The sequence below is a fragment of the Pristiophorus japonicus genome, chromosome 18 (genome assembly GCF_044704955.1).
Source record: "Pristiophorus japonicus isolate sPriJap1 chromosome 18, sPriJap1.hap1, whole genome shotgun sequence".
Lineage (NCBI taxonomy): Eukaryota > Metazoa > Chordata > Chondrichthyes > Pristiophoridae > Pristiophorus > Pristiophorus japonicus.
The window spans coordinates 89,035,783-89,057,164 of NC_091994.1; the positions used below are offsets into that span (position 1 = coordinate 89,035,783).

The following is a 21,382-nucleotide window of genomic DNA, read 5'->3' on the forward strand; positions in this document are numbered from 1 at the left end:
AAGACATGACCAAGGAATAGATACGGATTCTGAATCCTCCGACGATACAGGGTCAGAGGATGATGAATTAGGGGTGCGCTTTGCCCCATTTAAAAAAAGACGAGTTGTAGTCAAATCAGAAGAGTCTGTGGATGAGGGCGGAACCAAAAAAATGAGGAAAAGGGTGTATGCAGAATACTTAGTTCATGATCCGGCAGACCCAGAGAAAATTGATAAATGGTCCAAGGAATTGCCCAATCCAGAGAAAGGGGGAGTAAAAATGTGGGACCAATTGGACCGCTTAAGAAATATATATCAACTTCATCCCTGGGATGGAGTGCAAATTTTGACCATAATGGTGCCAAAAACACAAGGAAGAAAATTGCATGACAAAGTAGAAGGAGCTTTGGGACAGGATGAGCAAGAATTAGACGCGGGATGGGAGGCGATTAAACACTGGCTGCAAGCCTTCAGTCCAGCTAAGACAGACAGGGGAAAAATTGCAGCCTGCCAACGGAAAGGAACAGAGGAGGTCCTGGAGTATGACGAGCGGTTTAGATGCACGTGGCTAGAACATTCGGGTATGAATAATACGGATGAGGAAATGGATGAACAAGTGTTTGGACCCCTGAAAGCAGCTTTCGTGGCAGGTCTAAAGCCAGAACTGTCCAAAATGCTTAAGGTAGTGTTACCGGACTGGGAAGGTAGAGGAACTACCTTTGCAGCATTGGTGGATCGATGTAACCAATTAGATCGGGATATGGGAGCTAAAGTCCGAGCTCTGCAGGCTGTGGGATGGAAATCCCAGGATTCCGATAAACAGTTATTAGGAATATTACCCGGAAAATGTCATTATTGTGGGAAAGAAGGTCACTGGGCCAAGACGTGCAGGGCAAAACAGCAAGGTCATGGCCGGGTAAGAGGACGCAGCCAGGGATACAATTCAGCCAACAAACCAGGCTTGTCACAAGATACCGACCTCATAGAATCATTTAAGCGACTGATAATACAACAACAGAAGGAGTTACTTGGGATAGCAAAAAACGATCAGAGCCCAACCTGGCCCCCCTCCTCGCACTAATACAACAAAGGGGAGATGGGCTATATATAACTATGAGGATGGGCGATAAGGATGTGGACTGTCTTTTAGACACAGGGACGGAATTAACATGCTTACCCCTACAATATGGAGACTTTTTGCTGTTGGATGGTAGGGCACGTACAGCCTATGGAGTTGGGGGCCATAAAATGGAAATTAAAAGGACAACACCGGTACTTATAGGGCTGGGTCCACATGAACTAACCACGCCGGTCTGGATAGGCCCAGTAGATCAACCCCTTTTGGGAATGGACGTTCTAATCCAAGTAGGTTCATGGTTGCATTTCGAGGATGGTCGGGTGATATGGTCAATTAGAACTTTGAAGAAAGAAGAATTGAAGGAACACCCGATATGAGCTAAAGATAAGAACGATTGTGGCCTACTCCAGATGGAGCCTGCGTCATTTACAGGGACCAAGCCTCCATGCACTAAACAGTATCCCATCAGTCCAACTGCCATCGCGGGAATCTTACCAGTTATTCAGCAATTGGAGAAACAAGGGGTGCTTATTAAAACGCATAGCTCCTCCAATAGCCCCGTGTGACCGGTACAGAAATCTAATGAGACTTGCCGTTTGACTGTCGATTATAGGAAAGCTAACCAGTGTATTGATCAAAAAACTCCTTTGGTCACAGATCCCTCCACCATTTTTAATGCCCTCAAACCGGAACATAAATATTTCTCGGTTATAGATATGGCCAACGGATTTTGGTCGGTGCCTCTGGCACCGGAGGTTCGACAGTGGTTTGCTTTCACGGTCCAAGGACAACAGTATACTTGGACCCGGTTACCGCAGGGTTTCCACAACAGCCCTACGGTATTCCACATGGCTTTACAAAGTCATTTGGGAGAATTACCTCCCCTGTCATCCACAGTCATCCAATATGTAGACGATATCCTGCTAGCTTCAAACACAGAAGAACAGCATGAACAAGATTTACGAGCTTTGCTGGACCACCTTTGGCTGAAAGGACATAAAGCCAGCGTTGACAAAGCACAAATATCCCAAGAAGAGCTTGTATACCTGGGACAAAAGATTTCACAAGGAAAGAGAGAACTTACCCAGGATAGAACTGCAGCCATTCGGGCTGCTAAAAACCCACCACTATTCAGGAACTAAGGTATTTTTGGGGATTGTGTAACTTTAATAGAAATTGAATTGACTCCTTCACACAGCTTGCTCAGCCATTGAATGATATTTTAAAGGGGAAACGTGCCTCTAAAGAAGCCATCACCCTCACTAAGGAACAGCAAGAGGCCTTCCTGAGTTTGAAAAAGGCTTTGTGTTCGGCACCGGCTCTGGGAATCTCCGACAGTGGTAAGCCATTTACCCTGTTTGTCCATGAGAAAGAAGGATATATGACAGCTATACTGACACAAGAACATGGGGATCGGCAAAGACCTATTGGGTATTATTCAGCAAAACTGGATGCGGTAGCCCTCAGATGGGTAAGTTGCCTAAGGGCCATGGAAGCTACATGTCGAGCGGTAATGATCACTGCGGGTCTAGTCCTCGACCAAAAGCTGATTGTCAAGTGTCCCCACACCATACACGCTTTGCTGTCTATGAATAGAATGCCTCAGGTGACAGCAGCTAGATGGACCCACTGGACAGCAGTTTCGGAAGCTCCTAATCTCCATATCGTCCGGGCCAGCCGTTTAATCCCGCAACTATGCTCCCGATGTCAGAATCGAGGGAGCAAGAGGGGGGAGAATGTGAAGAGCATGACTGCGTGGAGATTTTAAAAGAAACAGAAGAAGCAGCCTTAGCAGCAGAGGAGCCTCTGCACAACCCAGACCTCATCCTGTTTACAGATGGTTCCTCCTTTGTTGACAATGGTACCAGAAAAGCAGGATGGGAACCTTATATGAGGTAGTGGCAAAAGGATGTTTACCCTCAGGAACGTCAGCACAACAGGCCGAGTTACGGGCCCTGTCAGAAGCATGTCGAATAGCAGAAGGACAGACAGCTAATGTCTACACAGATTCGCGTTATGCTTTTGGACTCGCTCACGACTTTGGTCTGTTATGGCGGAAAAGGGGATTCCTCACTGCTGCTGGTGCACCTATCCGAAATGGAAAAGAAGTCCGAGACTTACTAGAGGCCATACAATTACCTCAGGAAGTGTCCATCCTGAAGTGTAAGGCCCATTCCAAGGAAAATACCACAGAAGCACAGGGAAATGCCCTTGCCGACCAGGCAGCTAAAGATGCCGCCTCACAGGGCGTTCCCCCAGAAGAACCAACACAGATGTGCAGATTGAAAGCACTCAGGACTCTGACACGAGACCTTCAAACAATGCAAGGCGAGTGCTCCCAAGAGGAAAAATGGACATGGATTGAGGCAGGAATTAAGCTATGTGAAGCTGGTGTCTGGAGACAAAGAGTTACCGACAAGCCAATCGCGCCACAAGTACTTATGCCTTTTTTAGCCCAACAGATCCACTCATGGGGACACTTGGCCTCACAACAGATAACGGCACGGTTCCAGAAAAGCTGGTGGGGTCGGGGATTTAAAAAACATGCCCAGCTGGTAGCAGACTGCTGTGTGGTCTGCCAGAAAAATAATTCTGGACCCATCACGGTAATGCCCCAACTGAGGCCCCCTGCCCCTGTCGGACCATTCCAGCATCTGCAGGTTGATTATATATCTCTTCCTTCATGCCAAGGATACACTAACATTCTTGTCATGGTCGACAGATTCTCTAGATGGGTAGAAGCTGTCCCAACTAAAAGAGCCACAGCCAATCACATTGCAAAGGTCTTGTGCAAGGATTACATTCCCCGATGGGGAGTCCCGAGTAGCATTGACTCAGATCAGGAAACACACTTCACAGGTGCTGTCTGCCAAGAAGTCTGTAGGTTACTGAACATTACGTGGGATTTACACTGTCCTTATCATCCACAATCATCAGGACAAGTAGAGCGAATGAATTGAACTCTGAAACAACAGCTTGCCAAATATCACCAAGAAGGAACACCATGGCCCCAGGCACTACCAATAGTGCTATGTAGCATTAGGGCAACCCCGAACAGAACTACAGGTCTAAGCCCATTTGAAATTATAACAGGAAGACCCATGTCGCTGCCAGGAACTATCGATTTAAGGAAAGCTGATGTTCACTTAATGAGTGACACTTTGTTATCATACTGTCAGAACCTAACCAATGCTATTAGTTCTGTTTCCCGACAGGTATCGGCAGCTTGGGGTAATCCACCCGAAGGAGGACACGACATCATCCCGGGAGTCTGGGTGTATGTGAAAAAGTTGCATAAAGAACCTTTGGGTGCCAAGTGGGAGGGAACTTATCAAGTGTTATTGACCACCCAGGCAGCTGTTAAAGTCCAAGGAAAGAAAGCCTGGATCCACGCTTCACACGTTAAACGAGCACCCGTAACTGAAGCTGAAATCTAATAAGGACAATTACTTTTTGCCAAAATGTATAAATTTACTGTATTACTGATTGTAGGTATTCTAGGCATAGGCCTACTTCTTACTAGCCGACCCTCTGCACCAAAGGGAAATAGTAGAGTACCAAGGGAATTACATGCAAATACCTTTTTATATATGTCATACATTTATGCCAAACAAGGTAACATTTCCAGTTGTTGGGTGTGTGCGCATATTCCTATTCACTCAAAGAGAGGGATTCCCTTGAGGCCAGTTCCCTTGAATATCTCGGAAATGGCTGAGTGGATAATTAATCAAAACAAAACAGGCAAGGCGTTTCAGGATACGGAAAACTGGGCATGTAAATGGACGTCAGCAGGTTACAATCTGACTACCTTTGAAGGGGGATACCAACCATGCTACAATAATTCCAAACGGCCCCCATTTTTTGTTATCACTAATACAACAGGAATAGGAAGACTGGGGGAATCAGTCTGTCTAATTAGAAACATCAAAGGAGGCCAAAATATGGGGTATAATAACTGCTCCCGAAATTATAATATAATCAAGCAACGGAACCGTCCAAACTGGGCCGATGTGGGAGTTTTTAACGTAACGGGGATTCTGAATAAAACAGATGGAAAAGCCTGGACAGGCCCCCGGAGTGTTGCTGACAAAGAAACAGCTAACATTCATTGCCTATAATGGCACCTATTGGGTGTGTGGCCACTAGGCCTATCCTTGGCTGCCCCAGAATTGGACAGGATCCTGCTATTAGCCTACATTGTGCCTTATATGTATCATATAAAGTCACTGTCGGAACATTTACACCATCCTAAGAGAGCTATCACAGAAACAGAGAGGCTCTTTGCCATTCTGATCCCCAGGTATGGGACCGCCAAACTGGCAAGGGAATCCATTAACGTGGCATCCGTTGTGGAACGGGTAGCCAATGATACCTCAGAGGCCCTAGTTAAAATCAATGCAGAAATGGTAGCAATCCGCACAGTAGCCCTACAGAATAGACTGGCCCTTGATTACATCCTGGCTGAAAAGGGAGGTACTTGCGCCCTACTCGGAACTGAGTGTTGCACATATATCCCAGATAGCTCTGAAGAAATTACCTGCTTAGCGGAGCATATCCAAAAGGAGGTAGAAAAACTTAAGCAACCCCCATCATTCACTTTGTGGAGCGGAGCCACTGAATGGCTAGGTTCAATAGGAACTTCATTGGTGGAAGGTTTAATTCTATTTGTTGTAATTGTTTTACTTTTATATTGTTTGTTTATGTTGATTAAATGTTGTTGCAACCAGGCGGCTGTAGCTGCTGTCCCGCAGGTGAGACGCCTAGCAGGTCCCAGTAGACCGTCTGTAGTGGCACTGGGTATGTTATGCTTAAGGGAAGGTTGTTTACTGGTTGAATTAAGATATTGATTTGGATTAAATTTGAATAAGGTTAATTAACCTACTAAAACCAGACTTCCATTGTGGCCACGATGGAATTTGGGTTGGTGTAAATTTGCGTGGAAGCTACTGGTCCGGACATGTGGCGAAACACATCAACAAATTTTAGAAGGAAACTCTATTAACATGTATGAAATTATTTTGTAGAATGTTTAACCAGTGATAGCTGATGTTTTATGATTCAGTTTGTGAAAGAATCAAAGGGGGGATTGATAGAGAATTCAAGCTCTGCAGCCTTGCTGCAATTTTGAGAAAACACACAGACCACATTGCATTAAGTCATCAATCAACTTGACATTTTAGGACCTTGGGTAGCGAGCCAATTAAAGGTTAACAGACTATCAATTGAGCCAATAAGGTCAAAGAAGGCGAGTTCTTTTCTGTAAATTGAACCAGGTATAAGTACAGCCATTTTGGCCATGTGGTCTCAGAAGGACAAAGGCCTGGCTTAAAGCCAGAAGTTTGTTGCTGCTGCCAGAATAAAGTTACATTAAAACTACAACCGGAGTTCATATTTCATTGGGATTAAGAGATCTAACAAAGACAATCTGGAAAATTGTTCTCCAAGCCAGAGATGATCAAAACTAGCACATTGACCATAATTAATATCACCATCATCATAGGCAGTCCCTTGAAATCGAGGAAGACTTGCTTCCATCCTAAAAGTGAGTTCTCAGGTGACTGAACAGTCCAATACAGACTCGGTCACAGGTGGGACAGACAGCGGTTGAAGGAAAGGATGGGTGGGGAGTCTGGTTTGCCGCATGCTCCTTCCGCTGCCTGCATTTGTTTTCTCGGCGATGAGACTCAAGATGCTCCGCGCCCTCCCGGATGCTCTTCCTCCACTTAGGATGGTCTTTGGCCAGGGACTCCCAGGTGTCGGTGGGGATGCTGCACTTTATCAAGGAGGCTTGAATTGATATCGCTTCACAGTCCACCTACCTTTTGTGTGCTGTGATCTCTGACTCCCGCCAGGAACCGGTCCAGCTCACTTTTGAAGGAGCTGGTGCCCACCTACAGCTTTTACCTTTTCCCAGAGTCTTAAGCAGCAGATTCAGATTTTACAATAAAATGCACCGCCCCAACCAGAAAGATCTGCGTTGTTAGCTAATCAGCCAGGGTGGTTATGAGGACAGTGTCATTAGCCTCAGTGTCCCAAGGTTAGAGGAAGGGAGGAGGAAAACAAGCCCAGGTTCCTGATCGCTAATCAATGATGCATGCTGGAAAATCCATGTTATTGTCGGGTGAAGACACGATTGGGCTCGGCCGTGATATTCTCCAGCCTCGTGTCTACTTGGTCAAGTTGCAGGGCTGGGAGGGGGCTGTGGGCTGGTACCTGTGGAAGTATACCCCGACAGGTGCCAATGCCTACAGGAGAGGAGTGAGGGGAAAAAAAACAGCAGGTTGATCGGCCCCAGAGATTTCTCCACAATGACCATAAATGTTGCCCATCTCCCGTCAGATGAGACACACACACACACATTGAAGATCGCTCAGCAGTTCAGCCAATCAAAGTAACTGACCTGGAGAAGAACCTTTGGGCAGAAGAAGACAGAAGAAGAAGTAATGAAGCCTTTGGACAGAGGCTGAGAGAGCTGGAATGATGAGGTATTAGGACAGGGACAGAAAGAGTTAGAGTGGTGAGGGCTAGGACAGAGGCAAGGGGAATTGAACATTAAAAAAAGCTCAAATAAATAATACAGGTTGAACCTACCATATCTGGAACTCCCTTATCCAGAACCACCCCTCGTCCGGAACCATTCCTGGACACCGGGTGGCGCATGCGCAGAACTCCGACATGAACAAATAGAAGTTCCTCCTCGCTGTGACTCCCGTAATCACTGGCCTGACCCCGCGATCCCCCCTCCCCCATGATCTCTCTGCCGCACTCCCAGCCCCAAGCCAGCTAGCCCCGATATCCCCTTGCTTAGTACCTGTACCATCCAATTTAACATGACCACCCCTCATCCGGAAAAATCCCTTATCTGAAACAGGCCAGGTCCCGAGGGCCCCAGATAAAAGAAGTTCAACCTGAATATGCCTTTCATGACCACCGGATGTCCCAAAGTGCTTTACAGCCAGTTAAGTACTTTTGAATTGTAGTCACAGCTGTAGTGTAGGGAAACGCAGCAGCCAATTTACCCACAGCAATGTGATAATGACCAGATAATCTGTTTTTGTAATGTTGGTTGAAGGATAAATATTGGCCAGGACACTGGGGAGAAATCCCCTGCTCTTCTTCTAAATAGTGCCATGCGATCTTTTATATCCACCTGGTTTAACATCTCAACTGAAAGACCGCACCTCTGACAGTGCACTCCCTCAGTACTGCACTGGAGTCTCAGCTAGGTTTTGTGCTCAAGTCTCTGGAGTGGGACTTGAACCCACAACCTTCTGACTCAGAGACAAGAGACCTACCACTAGGCCATGGCTAGAGGGCTCGGACAGTCTTGTGATGAGGAACAATTTAAAAGGTCTCTACAGCACTTATGTTGGTGTCAAGCAGGATGGGCTAATACCCTGGGTCTGCGAATGAGATGCTGACAGAGGTCAAAGAGGGAGAACCAGGTCATGTATGGAACAATGGAAAAATGTTGACTGCATAGAGTGCAAACTGGTGAATTTTATTCCAGGAAATCTGGGAGGGGGGGCGGGGAGGGGGGATAGGTATCTTGTAAATTAACTGCAATTTTCAAAAAAGATTTTTTTTTTTACAAACGTATAATCTCAAGGGAGCGTTACATGCAAATAAGAGGAATGTTTAAAATTATTAATATTTTAAATGTTTTTCCTGAGCTGTGTTAAACATTACTGAAACAGCAGCACTAAAGGGGATCTGCTATTTCTCCTCTATAGAATCAAAGTTATTGCATTCAAATCAATTACTTTTCACAAATGTACAGTTAATTAGCTCTGATTTTTTAGAAGGTAAAGCAACCTCTTTCGATCCGAAAGTTGTGTGCGCAGAAGGTGCATTCGTAAGGCCGAGAAACAGAACACTGTTAGCACAATCATAAATAGTACCGGAATAAACAAGATAACTTACATAGACAGTAGAGCGGTAGCCCCCATTCTGAACACTTCCGTATGTGTCCATCAAAACCCGGGATGCATCCTTCTCTAAATACATTAACACATTCCGATCCTCCCGAGTGTCAAAGCTCTCGCTCTGTAGCATCTTCCAGTCTCAAAGCACATCAAATATGGCCGTGGGAGCAAAACTGTGAAACACGCAGACCCTTTCTAATGCCTCCAGTCAATGAGAACTTCAGCTCCTTTATTGAAATGAGGCCTCAGCATTTTACAGCCACAAATCTGAGGATGAGGATCAATGCAACAGTCAATTCCTTTGCTGCTGTTACAGATGTACTGTGCACAGGCGCAATGAACTGCATTAAATCTTCAGCACTCCAATTTATATTGGTTACGAAAAGCAGCCCTCTGGGACTCTCAGCACCTTCAGATTCTGATGCAGTTCTGTCTTTAAAATTCAGCCTTCGTAATGCTGCTCTCCCTTCCCAATCTACGCAAATACAAACTACTCTAGGACAGTCGTTTTGTGGGCACTAATTAAATATTAATAACATAATGTAAATATGCAGCACAGAATGGAGGAGGAGACACAATAGAGCTAAGGAAAAGGCTGCCTTCTGCAAAGAGTCAACACGAGGCAGATGCAATATTGTATTTCCCTTTATCGTGTGTGACTGACATCCCTAATACTGCATATCTGCCATTTCAACCTGATTAAAAAAAACTATTCACATTTTACTTCTTGGTGCCAAATAGACATTGCCTGAAACAGAAAGACACTTCTATAGACATGCACAATTTAACAGAAACACAGACATACATAAAAATACACATACTCAGTCACTCCCAGGCATCCATACTCACTGTAATTCGCTCTCAGGTATCTGTTACTCCATGTTTAACTTACTCGCATGGTTCATTAATCTCTGTGTAATGCACACCCAAGTGTGTATAACTTGTCTTGGGTGTCTATTCCTCGCTGTGTAATTCACCCCTGGATGTTCATCATTTGCCATGTAACTTACCCCTGGATGTCCATCGCTTGCTCTGTAACTTACCCCTGGATGTCCATCGCTTGCTCTGTAACTTACCCCTGGATGTCCATCGATCGCTTGCTCTGTAACTTACCCCTGGATGTCCATCGCTTGCTCTGTAACTTACCCCTGGATGTCCATTATTTGCTGTGTAACTTACCCCTGGATGTCCATTATTTGCTGTGTAATTAACCCCTGGATGTCCATCACTGGCTCTGTAACTTACCCCTGGATGTCCATCGCTTGCTCTGTAACTTACCCCTGGATGTCCATTATTTGCTGTGTAACTTACCCCTGGATGTCCATTATTTGCTGTGTAATTAACCCCTGGATGTCCATCACTGGCTCTGTAACTTACCCCTGGATGTCCATCACTTGCTGTGTAACTTACCCTTGGATGTCCATCACTTGCTCTGTAACTTACCCCTGGATGTCCATCACTTGCCATGGAGCTTACCTCTGTGTATCTATCATTTTCTGTGTGACAATTTTTGTGCATGCCCGATAATTAATAAATGTATTTTTTGATTATATTCATATAAAGCCACAAATGTGAAAGGACTCTCATATGTTTCATCAATCAATTTTCTATTCATATGATCAGTTTGTGTTTATATATTTATATAAAATCTATAGAACATTACACAAGCTTGAGTCAGTACCTTCAGAAAAAGTGAAAGTTGGTGCCAAAGGTTACTAATGTTTTCTGCAAAGGCGATGTAGCTTTTTGCATGCTAGTGATTGCTGTGTAAGCATTGCTATCTAAGTGTGTATAATTTCGAACAAGGTCCCCTCAGTATTGCGCTGGAGTGTCAGCCTAGATTTCGTGCTCAAGTCCCCGGAGTGGGACTTGAACCCACAACCTTCTGGCTGTAGGAAATCAAATCAAAATTACCCAAAATTCTAAAGTAGTGATATTCACATTCATATGAATTTGACCACCTCCAATTGTGTCCCCTTCTCTCCTGAAGGTGCTGACTGTTCTTAGAGACAGTTCCATGGATGCTAGACAGTATCTCAGTCAAGTGGCTATTCTTCATCTGTGAGCCTTATTTGACACTAGGAGCGGGGCACATCACAGCTGAGCCTGGTCTTATCCTCAACCAACATCCACACATATTTAATTTCCATCAAGAGCCACCTTGGTGTCATATTTGACCCTGAAACGAGCTTTCGACTACATTTCTGCAGCATAACTAAGACCGCCTATTTCCACCTTTGTAACATTGCCCTTTTCTGCCCCTGCCTCAGCTCATCCACTGCTGAAACCCTCATCCATGATTTTGTTACCTCTAGACTTGACTATTCCAACGCACTGCTGGCTGGCCTCCAACATTCTACCCTACATAAACTGATGATCATCCAAAACTCAGCTGTCGTGTCCTAACTCGCACCCAGACCCGTTCACCCATTAATCCTGTGCTCGCTGACCTACATTGGCTCCCAGTTAAGCAATACCTCGATTTCAAAATTTGCATCCTTGTTTTCAAATCCCTCCATGGCCTCGCCCCTCCCTATCTCTGTAATTTCCTTCAGCCACAAAAACCCCCCACCATCCCTGCTCCCTCTCCCTGGAGATATCTGCGTTCCTCTAATTCTGCTCTGATATAATCGCTCAAACATTGGTGGTCGTGCTTCTGTTGCCTCGGCCCTAAGCTCTGGAATTCCCTACCTGAACCTCTCCTCCTCTCTACATCTTCTTCCTCCTTCAAGACACTACCTCTTTGACCAAGCTTTTGGTCACCTGCCCTAATTTTCCCTTAGGTAGATGGGTGCCAAATTTGTTTTATCTCATAATGCTCTTGTGAAGCGCCTTGGAACGTTTTACCCTGTTAAAGGCGCTATATAAATACAAGTTGTGGGATAGGAAAAACTGGCTTATTTTTCCTGGGAACACGAAGATCAATTGAATCACTTAGCAGCTGCCCCGATTGAGAGACGTTGAGTCAGTCGCCTGTGGGATAGAATCTGGGACCCTCCTGGTCTGTGTGACTCAATATCTCCTGGAGCACAACTGCCCTTTGAGCCACAGCCTCTATATTTAATTATGTATTTTAGGCTGATGCTATTAAGATTTTCATTATTAAGAGAATTAATCCATGTAAAGAGAATGAGAGTTAGGCTCCACTGAGGCGATGCGGAGCAAAGGCAAGATATATGGTGATATATTAAAAGCAGCTCTCCTCCACTGAGAAAAGATTAAAAACTCCATCTACTCCTGATGGCTTGGAGATAAGTCGGTCTCTCTATTTCTTGAACTATAGAGACTAGGAAGGTCCTTGAATGGTGGATGAGGATGAGATTGGGTTCAGTTTTGATGAGGCTCACATGAAAAATGGCCACTTGGCTGCAAACAACCATTGCCGATGGAACGGTATCCCAACAAGGAAAGAAAGGGGAAGAAAACTCTTAGTGTTAATTATAAAATGAGAAACATTTGGTTTTGCTGGGATAGCACATTTAGTAGAAATCTCCTGCATTTAATCTTCTTTTCATGAGATTCTTTGCCTCAAGATTGCACAAGTGAAATACTGAGGTTGTGTTTGTCAACTTATATATTCCTCCCTTCATTTCCCATGTGGACAGGTACAGAATTGGAATTGAAAGTATTTGGAATTCAGAGGGTGAAGCAAGAGCCCATTTAAATAAATACTTGTTAACCAAAATGTTTCCTTAAGCAAATTAAATCAGTACACGAGTCCTTTAATTCTGACCGAGGCCCCGATATTCAAATAGCTTAAATAGGGAGGGGGAGGGGAAGAGACAGGACAACTGTCCTGTCCAGTTGATGCCATGAGTAGTAGAGCAAATCAATTTTCATGGCTGAGTGTCATTGAATAGGTGCGGCGATCGCACGGATTATAGGCAGCTCGTCTGTTTGGGAGGGCAAACACTAAGCATGGGCTGGGGTGCAAAGGGTGACGGGCTGGGGAAAGGGCAATGGAGTAGCTTATTTCAGCATTAAGAGACATTTAATTAGCAAACCCAGTAGCAAGGAATTGAAGTCAAGAAATCCGTAAGGCTCAAAATTTCCAAAAGTATCAATGAAAAATGAGAGACTTGCTTCTAGCAGCAAATTCTGATCCCTTTTAAGGGGCAGTGCCACCTCCTGACCTATACAGTCCATAATGTGTGGGCAGGTTGAGGACGTAGTGGTGGCAGTGCTGAGTGACAGAACATTGCATTAGGTCTTAACCGTCATCTGATCCCTTTTTAAATATAATCATTTGATCCCTGACTGCAGCTCCACAGCACTAGAAACTGTTTGCTACATGTGACTTGCACATTGATCCTTTCTCAAATATTGGTAAAGCAAATTAAATTGAATTGTAAAGCTCCAGCTAGAAAGTATAATGAGATTTTAAATAACATGTAACATATGCCACTCTCTGCAGTGTTCATTTAAAGCTATCTGTTGTATTATGCAGTGCGGGCACTAACCATTGGATCGGAGGCTGCAAAGCAGCTGTTGGGTGATAAAATACTAATATGAAAATCTATTACAATAAGGACAACTAACTCCTGTGCTGCGGGGAATGAAAGCCTTTAATGCGCTGTTCATGCTCGTTCCATTGACTCAGAGCCCAAGCAGATTGTCCCACTAACATCCTGCACTTGGCTCCATGTCATTTCCATGCACAGATGTGACCAGAAGCCCTCGATGTGTTTTCACCACACAACCGCAATACTTTTCCATTGTCTAGCATGTGTTGTTGTCCTTGGAACTCACCGTCAAATCTTTTGGTTAAAATCAGTAATATTTCAAGCATCCTGACTGTCTAATGGGTAAGTGAAACATTGGTGCAATACTGACCGATACAGACCAGGAACAGCCCAGGTTTGATTCTGGTCTGCGTTGTTAGCTGATCTGAGCCTGGGCACAATTGGCCCTTGTTGCTGGGCAAGGGAGTGGGGAAAGATCAAATCAGCCAATAAAATGGCTCTTCATAGAATCTTTACAGCACGAAAGGAGGCCATTTTGGCCTATCGTGTCCACGCCGGCCGACCAAGAGCTATCCAGCCTAATCCCACTTTCCAGCTCTTGGTCCGTAGCCCTGTAGATTACGGCACTTCAAGTGCACATCCAAGTACTTTTAAAATGTGGTGAGGGTTTCTGCCTCTACCACCCTTTCAGGCAGTGAGTTTCAGACCCCCACTACCCTCTGGGTGAAGACAATTCCCCTCATATCTCCTCCAAACCTTCTCCCAATTACTTTAAATCTATGTCCCCTGGTTGTTGACCCCTCTGCCAAGGGAACCAGATCCTTCCTATCCACTCTATCCAGGTCCCTCATAATTTTATGCACCTCAATCACGTCTCCCCTCAGCCTCCTCGGTTCCAAAGAAAGCAGACCCAGCATCTCCAATCTTTCCTCATAGCCAAAGTTCTCCAGTCCAGGCAACATTCTTGTAAATCTCCTCTGTACCCTTTCCAGTGCAATCATATCTTTCTTGTAATGTGGTGACCAGAAATGCACAGAGTACTCCAGCTGCGGCTTAACCAGTGTTTTATACATTCAAGCATAACCTCCATGCTCTTGTATTCCATGCATCGACTAATAAAGGCAAGTATTCCATATGCTTTCTTAACCACCTTATCGACCTGTTCTGCTGTCTTTAGGGATCTGTGGACCTTTACTCCAATGTCCCTTTGTTCCTCTACACTTTTCAGTGTCATACCATTTAATGTGTATTCCCTTACCTTGACAGACCTCCCCAAATGCATTATCTCACACTTATCCGGATTAAATTCCATTTGCTATTGTTCTGCCCACCTGACCAGTACATTGCTATCTTCCTGCAATCCGCAGCGATCTTCTTCATTATCAACCACACAGCCTATTTTAGTGTCATCTGCAAACATCTTAATCATACTCCCAACATTCAAGTCTAAGTCATTGATATATACCATAAAAAGCAAGGGACGCAGCACCGAGCCCTCCGAACCCCACTGGATACAGCCTTCCAGTCACAAAAACACCCATCAACCATTACCCTTTGCTTCCTGCCTCTGAGCCAATTTTGGATCCAATGTGCCACTTTGCCCTGGATCCCATCGGCTTTTACTTTCATGTCTGCCATGTAGGACCTTATCAAAAGCTTTGCTAAAATCCATATACACTACATCATATGCACTGCCCTCATCGACCCTCCTGGTTACCTTCTCGAAAAATTCAATCAAGTTAGTCAGACACGACTTTCCCTTAACAAATCCATGCTGACTGTCCTTGATTAATCCATGTCTTTCCAAATGAAGATTTATCCTGTCCCTCAGGATTTTTTCCAATAATCTTCCCACCATTGAGGTTAGGCTGACTGGTCTGTAATTACTCGGTCTATCCCTTTCTCCTTTTTTAAACAAAGGTACAACATTAGCAGTCCTCCAGTCCTCTGGCACCACACTTGTAGCCAGAGAGGACTGGAAAATGATGGTCAGAGCCTCTGCTATTGACTCTTTTGCTTCTCTTAACAGCCTGGGATACATTTCATCCGGGTCTGGGGATTTATCCACTCTCAAAGCTGCTAAGCCCCTTAATAGTTCTTCTCTCACTATGTTTGTTTCATCTAATATTTCACACTCCTCCTCCCTCATTGCAAAGTCTGCATCGTCCCTCTCGTGAAAACAAATGCAAAGTATTCATTAAGAATCATACCCACATCTTCTGCCTCCACACACAGATTTCCTTTATGGTCTCTAGTGGCCCCACTCTCTCTAGTTATCCTCTTGCTCTTAATGTATTTATAAAACATCTTTGGGTTTCCCCTGATTTTACTTACCAACATTCTTTCATGCTCTCTTTGCTTTCCTGATATCTTTTTGAATTGCACTCCTGCACTTCTTATACTCCTCTAGAGTCTCTGCAGTTCTCTGAATCGGTCATAAGCTTCCCTTTTTTTTCTTTATCTTGCCCTGTATGTCCCTCGACATCCAGGGGGCTCTAGATTTGTTAACCCCACCTTTTATTTTTTAAGGGAACATACTTGCTCTGTACCCTCAGGATTTCCTCCTTGAATGCCTCCCACTGCTCTGACACTGATTTACCATCAAGTAGCCATTTCCAGTCCACTTTGGCCAAATACCATCTCAGCTCAGCAAAACTGGCTTTACCCCAATTGAGAACCTTTTTTTTTTCCTGGTCCAGCTTTGTCCTTTTCCATAACTACCCTAAATCTTACCGCTATGAAGTGATATCAATGTATAGACATTGGGCAAGTACAAGATCAGGTTTTACTGTGATGGCCTTCATAGTTGAACACCCTGCCAACACTCAGTAGTCAGGCTCCCACAGGAAGAAGACCCTCTTGGGTGAGTTGTTGCTGCTGTGGCACCATTTCCTGACAAGAGTCAGTGCCCTCAGGAGTAAAGGGGGGAAATGGAAGCAAAATAAAAATTAAGCTAGGATCTAAAGATCCTTATCCTTGAAAAGCATTCTCTCTTTCACCAAATCTATTTCACTTTATTTGTATTTTGGTAGTGATCTGTGCACTCAGATAATTGCTTTGCACCTCTGGGTTATGCTAATCACTGATCTGGAAATCAGGAATAAAGTCCAGAGGACAATACAGTGGGAATACATAGCTTGGGACACCCATCTCACTCGCCATTATAAAAATGTTGCGTTTCCATGCAGATGGTGTGAGGATTGACAGATTTTCCAGAGACTGCAACCTTTACTCCAGGCTGGCTGATTCTTAAATTACAGCGCCCCCGTCAAACCCTGCACTTTTAAACTGGGCTTCACAGGTCTGTAGCTTGCCAAACGCAGGTACCAAACTGCATATGAACTCAACCCATCCAAAAATGTGACTTGGTAGGAAATTGAACAGAAATGGAGCGCACCCCTCTTCTAGTCATGGCAGTTCACTCTGTAATTAGCAGCTGGCTGTGTGTTGTAGACTGACTAAGACTGCTCAGAGTGGCAACATTCATCCATGCTGAACAGATTTCAAGTCATGTTGTTGCCTTGAGGTGAAACACTTCTCTTCCCCACACTTCTGAGAGAGTGGAGGAAACTTTCACACATTTGATCACTGGCTGCCAATCGTGGAACTGCAGGTGTAGGAGCACGGCACTGGCTGTGGTACCAACCAAACACATTTAGCCCAGTGTTTGCAGGCCACCACCTTCAAGGAGACATAGATGAAGAAGAATGTGCTCCAGGGGAAAGGCTGTAGCCACCTTGGCAAGGGCTGAAAGGCTCTCAACGGTGGTGTGGTGCAGGGACAAGTCCTGCTGTCACTTGATCTTGGTACCAGAGCTGCTCAGCCATTCCATTCAGTATGTACTCTACTTCCAGCAGCCCTGCTTTGCCATCAAGAGTCCTTCCATCCGACAACCGTGGTCCATTCACGCTCTTTATTTTGAAGACAGGCAGATGCCATGACTGCTGGAAATCACGAAGTTCCCTCTCGGTGACATCCGTGTGCATGTATTGGTCAAATCTGTTCACATTCAGTTAGAGAAAATGAGTAGATATTAAGTGATATTCTCATACATCAACAGAAACTATCAAAAAGCTATATTTACTTTTCCCTACGATTCTGTGGGACACAGTGTCGTTACAGTCCAACAGTCCAGAAGCCATTCAAAACCATAATGAAATAGTGTGTTACCTTCAAGAAGAAAAAGAACAGAAAAGGCATTGTAATCCTACAGCAATGGCAGTGGGGGTGTTACAATTGGCTCCAGTACACCCAGACTAAGGGAAGAAAAAAGCCAGGGTTCCTATCCCTGATTGCTATCCAGTGTCCCTTGCTGGAAAAAAACAAGTGTGTGGGCATTGGATTAGTTATGATGCCTCCAGTCAAGTAACCTGCTGAGTGCTGACACTCTAAGCTCGCATTTGAGGAATGGCTATTTAGGTGAGCAAGGCTGCTGGTTCCCAGCAAGTGTTGGTGTTTTTAGAACCGGGCCAGGAAGAGGGGGGGCAAGAAAAGAACTGGAAAATAAAACCTTTATTTTAATGTGCAACTGTTCTGTCATAGTACACAGATTTGCAATTTAGTAAAATATATATTTTTTTAAAACCTTCAACGACTGATTAGAGGACATACAGGAAACACAAGTTAGGTTAAAAACTTGGAAATTAAAATCAATAAAACATTTGAAAAATAATAATTGCAACTTGCTACATAATCTGAGACACGTCAAGGTTTTTCGAATATTAGCAGTCAGCGGAAGGAGTTAAATCTGAAATGCTTTGATAATTAAAGGATACTTTGTGCCAATAACAATTTTAACAATCTTCTCAGAATCATTCATGATGCGTGACATTTGGCTGGGTAAATCGTCGAATGATGACCGATCAGTGAAGGAGAAAAGGAACAAGATGGCATCAGCCTTGTCCTTGCAGGCCTGAGGGGAATAAAATAAATGATTCAAGGACTGCTCACAACAGTACATGTGATGGTCTATTCAATCTCAGCCAATACCTTGATATTCCACTTTTATGACTGTATAAGGGCTGCAACATTATAATTAAAACAAAATGCGCAGTGACTTCTGTTCAAGTGCACAAAGGAGGGAGTCAACTTTGTTGTTTAAACTAGGCAACCCAGGTGAAGAGTCAAGGTCCATAGGTTGAAAAGATTAGGAGGGAAGTTGAGGTGCTGTAGCCTCACCGCTGATGGAAGGATGTAGTTACTTAGGAACAGGAGTCGGCCATTGAGTGCCTCGAGCCTGTTCCGATGGCATATCAAGCTTACATAGGTCGTTTCCATTATAAAAAGTGGGCATAGGAATTTATAATGCATTTATAAAAATAAGGACAGAATTTGTGACTTTAAAATGAGGATTAAATTACATTAGTATGCCTGGTCCAATTATCTCCCAGCCTCTAACTCCACTTCACCTGAAAACTACATTTGGTCTCGATTCCTTGTGTGCAGCACTACGGAGGTCAGTTAGTAAATTATTAAAAAATCTTGCACAGGGTACAACCTCCCTGTTCATAAAAAAATTTTCTGTTGCCACAATTTTTGGTCATGCTTTTCCATCAATTTTTATTATAAATTGCATAAGTTCTTTTAAGCTGCATACAGGGAGTTAAAGGTTAGACTTTGAGGTACAAATTGGATACACATTTAATTAGGGAAAAGAAAGAGCTGAATTCGGAATGGATTATTCAAATCAGCCTTTAAATATGAAGACATTGGAAACATTGTGAGTCAGTCAAACTGCCTCATATGCCAAAGTCATCAAACTGTGTGCTATGAAGAAGCTCAGTGCACAAATGTGCACCAGCTAAGCTCAGTTAGTAGCACTCCTGCCTCCAAGTTAAAAGATTATAGGTTCAAGTACCACTCACAGGACTTTCAGCAGACAATCAAGGCCAACACTCCAGCAGATTACTGAGGGAGATACAATACGTTAAATGGAGGCCCCTTCTGCCTGTTCAATGGTTCAGTTGAACGTTGAAGATTCCATGCAATGGCCAACATTACTTCCTCATCCAATACCAAACAGATTAACTGGTTATTCATCCTATTGCTGTTTGTGTGTCTACAGGCACCATGTAATACAGAATGTGGTTAGCGGAGTCTCATTCAAATTTTTATCTCCATAAATACAGCTCAATCCAAGGTGTCTTTGAGGAATTTACTAAACTAACACAAGGGCTAAACAATGGGTATAAATATTTCACTTGGATTTTCAGAAAGCACTTGTTAAAGTTCCATATACAAGGCTTTTAAAGATTTAATGATGCATGGAAATTATGGCTAATTAGCTGGCATTCAGAATGAGATGATTTTTCTTGTTCTGTTTGGGACACCAATGATTATGGAAGCTCTGTACAGGTGTGTTGTTTGTCCCCTGCTGTTTACACAATCCATAGATTATATGGAGCAGGTTGCTGCTTGTAGTACAGTATTACAAAAGTTGCTGATGGCACAAGCTTGATGGATGGAGTAAGAAATGCCAAATGGGTTTTTATGAGGTTCTTCAATGAAATAATAGAGATTTGATGAAGGTAGTGCAGTTAATGTTGTGTATATGGATTTTCAGAAGGAGTTTGATAAAGTGCTACATAACAGACGCATTAGCAAAATTGAAGCCCATGGGAATAAAGGGACAGTGACAGCGTGGATACAAAATTGTCTAAGAGACAGAAAGCAGACTGGAAGGAAGTATACAATAGTGTCCTCCAGGGGTTGGTATTAGAACCACTGCTCTTCTATATATGTTGGTGACCTGGACTGGGTATATGGGCATCATTTCAACGTTTATAGCTAACACAAAGCTTGGAAATGTAGTAAACAGTAAGGAGTATAGTAGCAGATTTCAGGAGGACATAGACAGACAGGTGAAATGGGCGGAAACATGGCAGATGAAATTTAATGCAGAGAAGTGTGGAGTGATGCGTTTTAGAAAGGAAACAGAGGGGCAATATAAACTAAATGGTGCAATTTTAAAGGAGATGCAGGAACAAAGATTCCTGGGGGGTTCACATACACAAATTTTGAAGGTGTCAGGACAAGTGGATAGGCTGTTAAAAACATACAGGATCATTGGCTTTATAAATAGAGGCATAGAGTATTAAACAACAAGGAGTATTTATAATAGAGCCTTTACTGTAGTGAAATGTCACAAGGCGCTTCATAGGAGTATTATGAGACCAAAAATTTGACACCAAGCTACATAAAGAGAAATGAGGGCAGGTGATCAAAAGCTTGGTCAAAGAGGTAGGTTTTAAGGAGCGTCTTGAAGAAGGAAAGAGGGGTAGAGAGGCGGAGAGGTTTAGGCAGAGAGTTCCAGATCAGGGGAAGTATTAGAGGTGTGCAGACATCTGGGGGGGGGGGGGGGGGGGGGAGGGGTTATGGGGCTGGAGGAGATTACAGAGATAGGGAGGGGCATTTGAAAACAAGGATGAGCATCTTGAAATCGAGGTGTTGCTTAACCGGGAGACAATGTAGGTCAACGAGCACAGGGGTGATGGGTGAGTGGGACTTGGTGCGAGTTAGGACACAGGCAGCCGAGTTTTGGATCATCTTTAGTTTACGTAGGGTAGAATGTGGGAGGCCAGCTAAGAGTGCGTTGGAATAGTCAAGTCTAGAGGTAACAAAGGCATGGATGAGGGTTTCAGCAACGGATGAGCTGAGGCAAGGGCGGAGACAGGCGATGTTAAAGGTGGAAATAGACGGTCTTAGTTATGCTGCGGATATGTGGTCAAAAGCTCATTTTAGGGTCAAATTTGACACCAACATTGTGAACAGCCTAGTTCAGCCTCAGGCAGAAGTTGGGAAGAGGGATGGAGTCAGTGGCTAGGGAATGGAGTTTGTGGTTGGGACTGAAAACAATGGCTTCGGTCTTACCAATATTCAATTAGAGAAAATTTCTGCTCATCCAGAACTGGATGTCTGACAATGCTAAAATCGATAAT

General features: G+C 44.0%; 1 protein-coding gene across 1 annotated transcript in view; it reads right to left on the minus strand.

The window, feature by feature from the left end:
• The window catches only part of ano11 (anoctamin 11), a 99,937-nt gene that overhangs the window by 66,640 nt on the left and 11,915 nt on the right, over positions 1–21,382 (minus strand). Inside the window, exons 5-6 of the mRNA XM_070860288.1 lie at positions 18,221–18,357; positions 17,294–17,444 (exon numbers count right to left, since the gene is read on the minus strand). Coding sequence (XP_070716389.1) covers positions 17,294–17,444; positions 18,221–18,357 — 288 coding nt within the window. The remainder of the gene's footprint in view (positions 1–17,293; positions 17,445–18,220; positions 18,358–21,382) is intronic.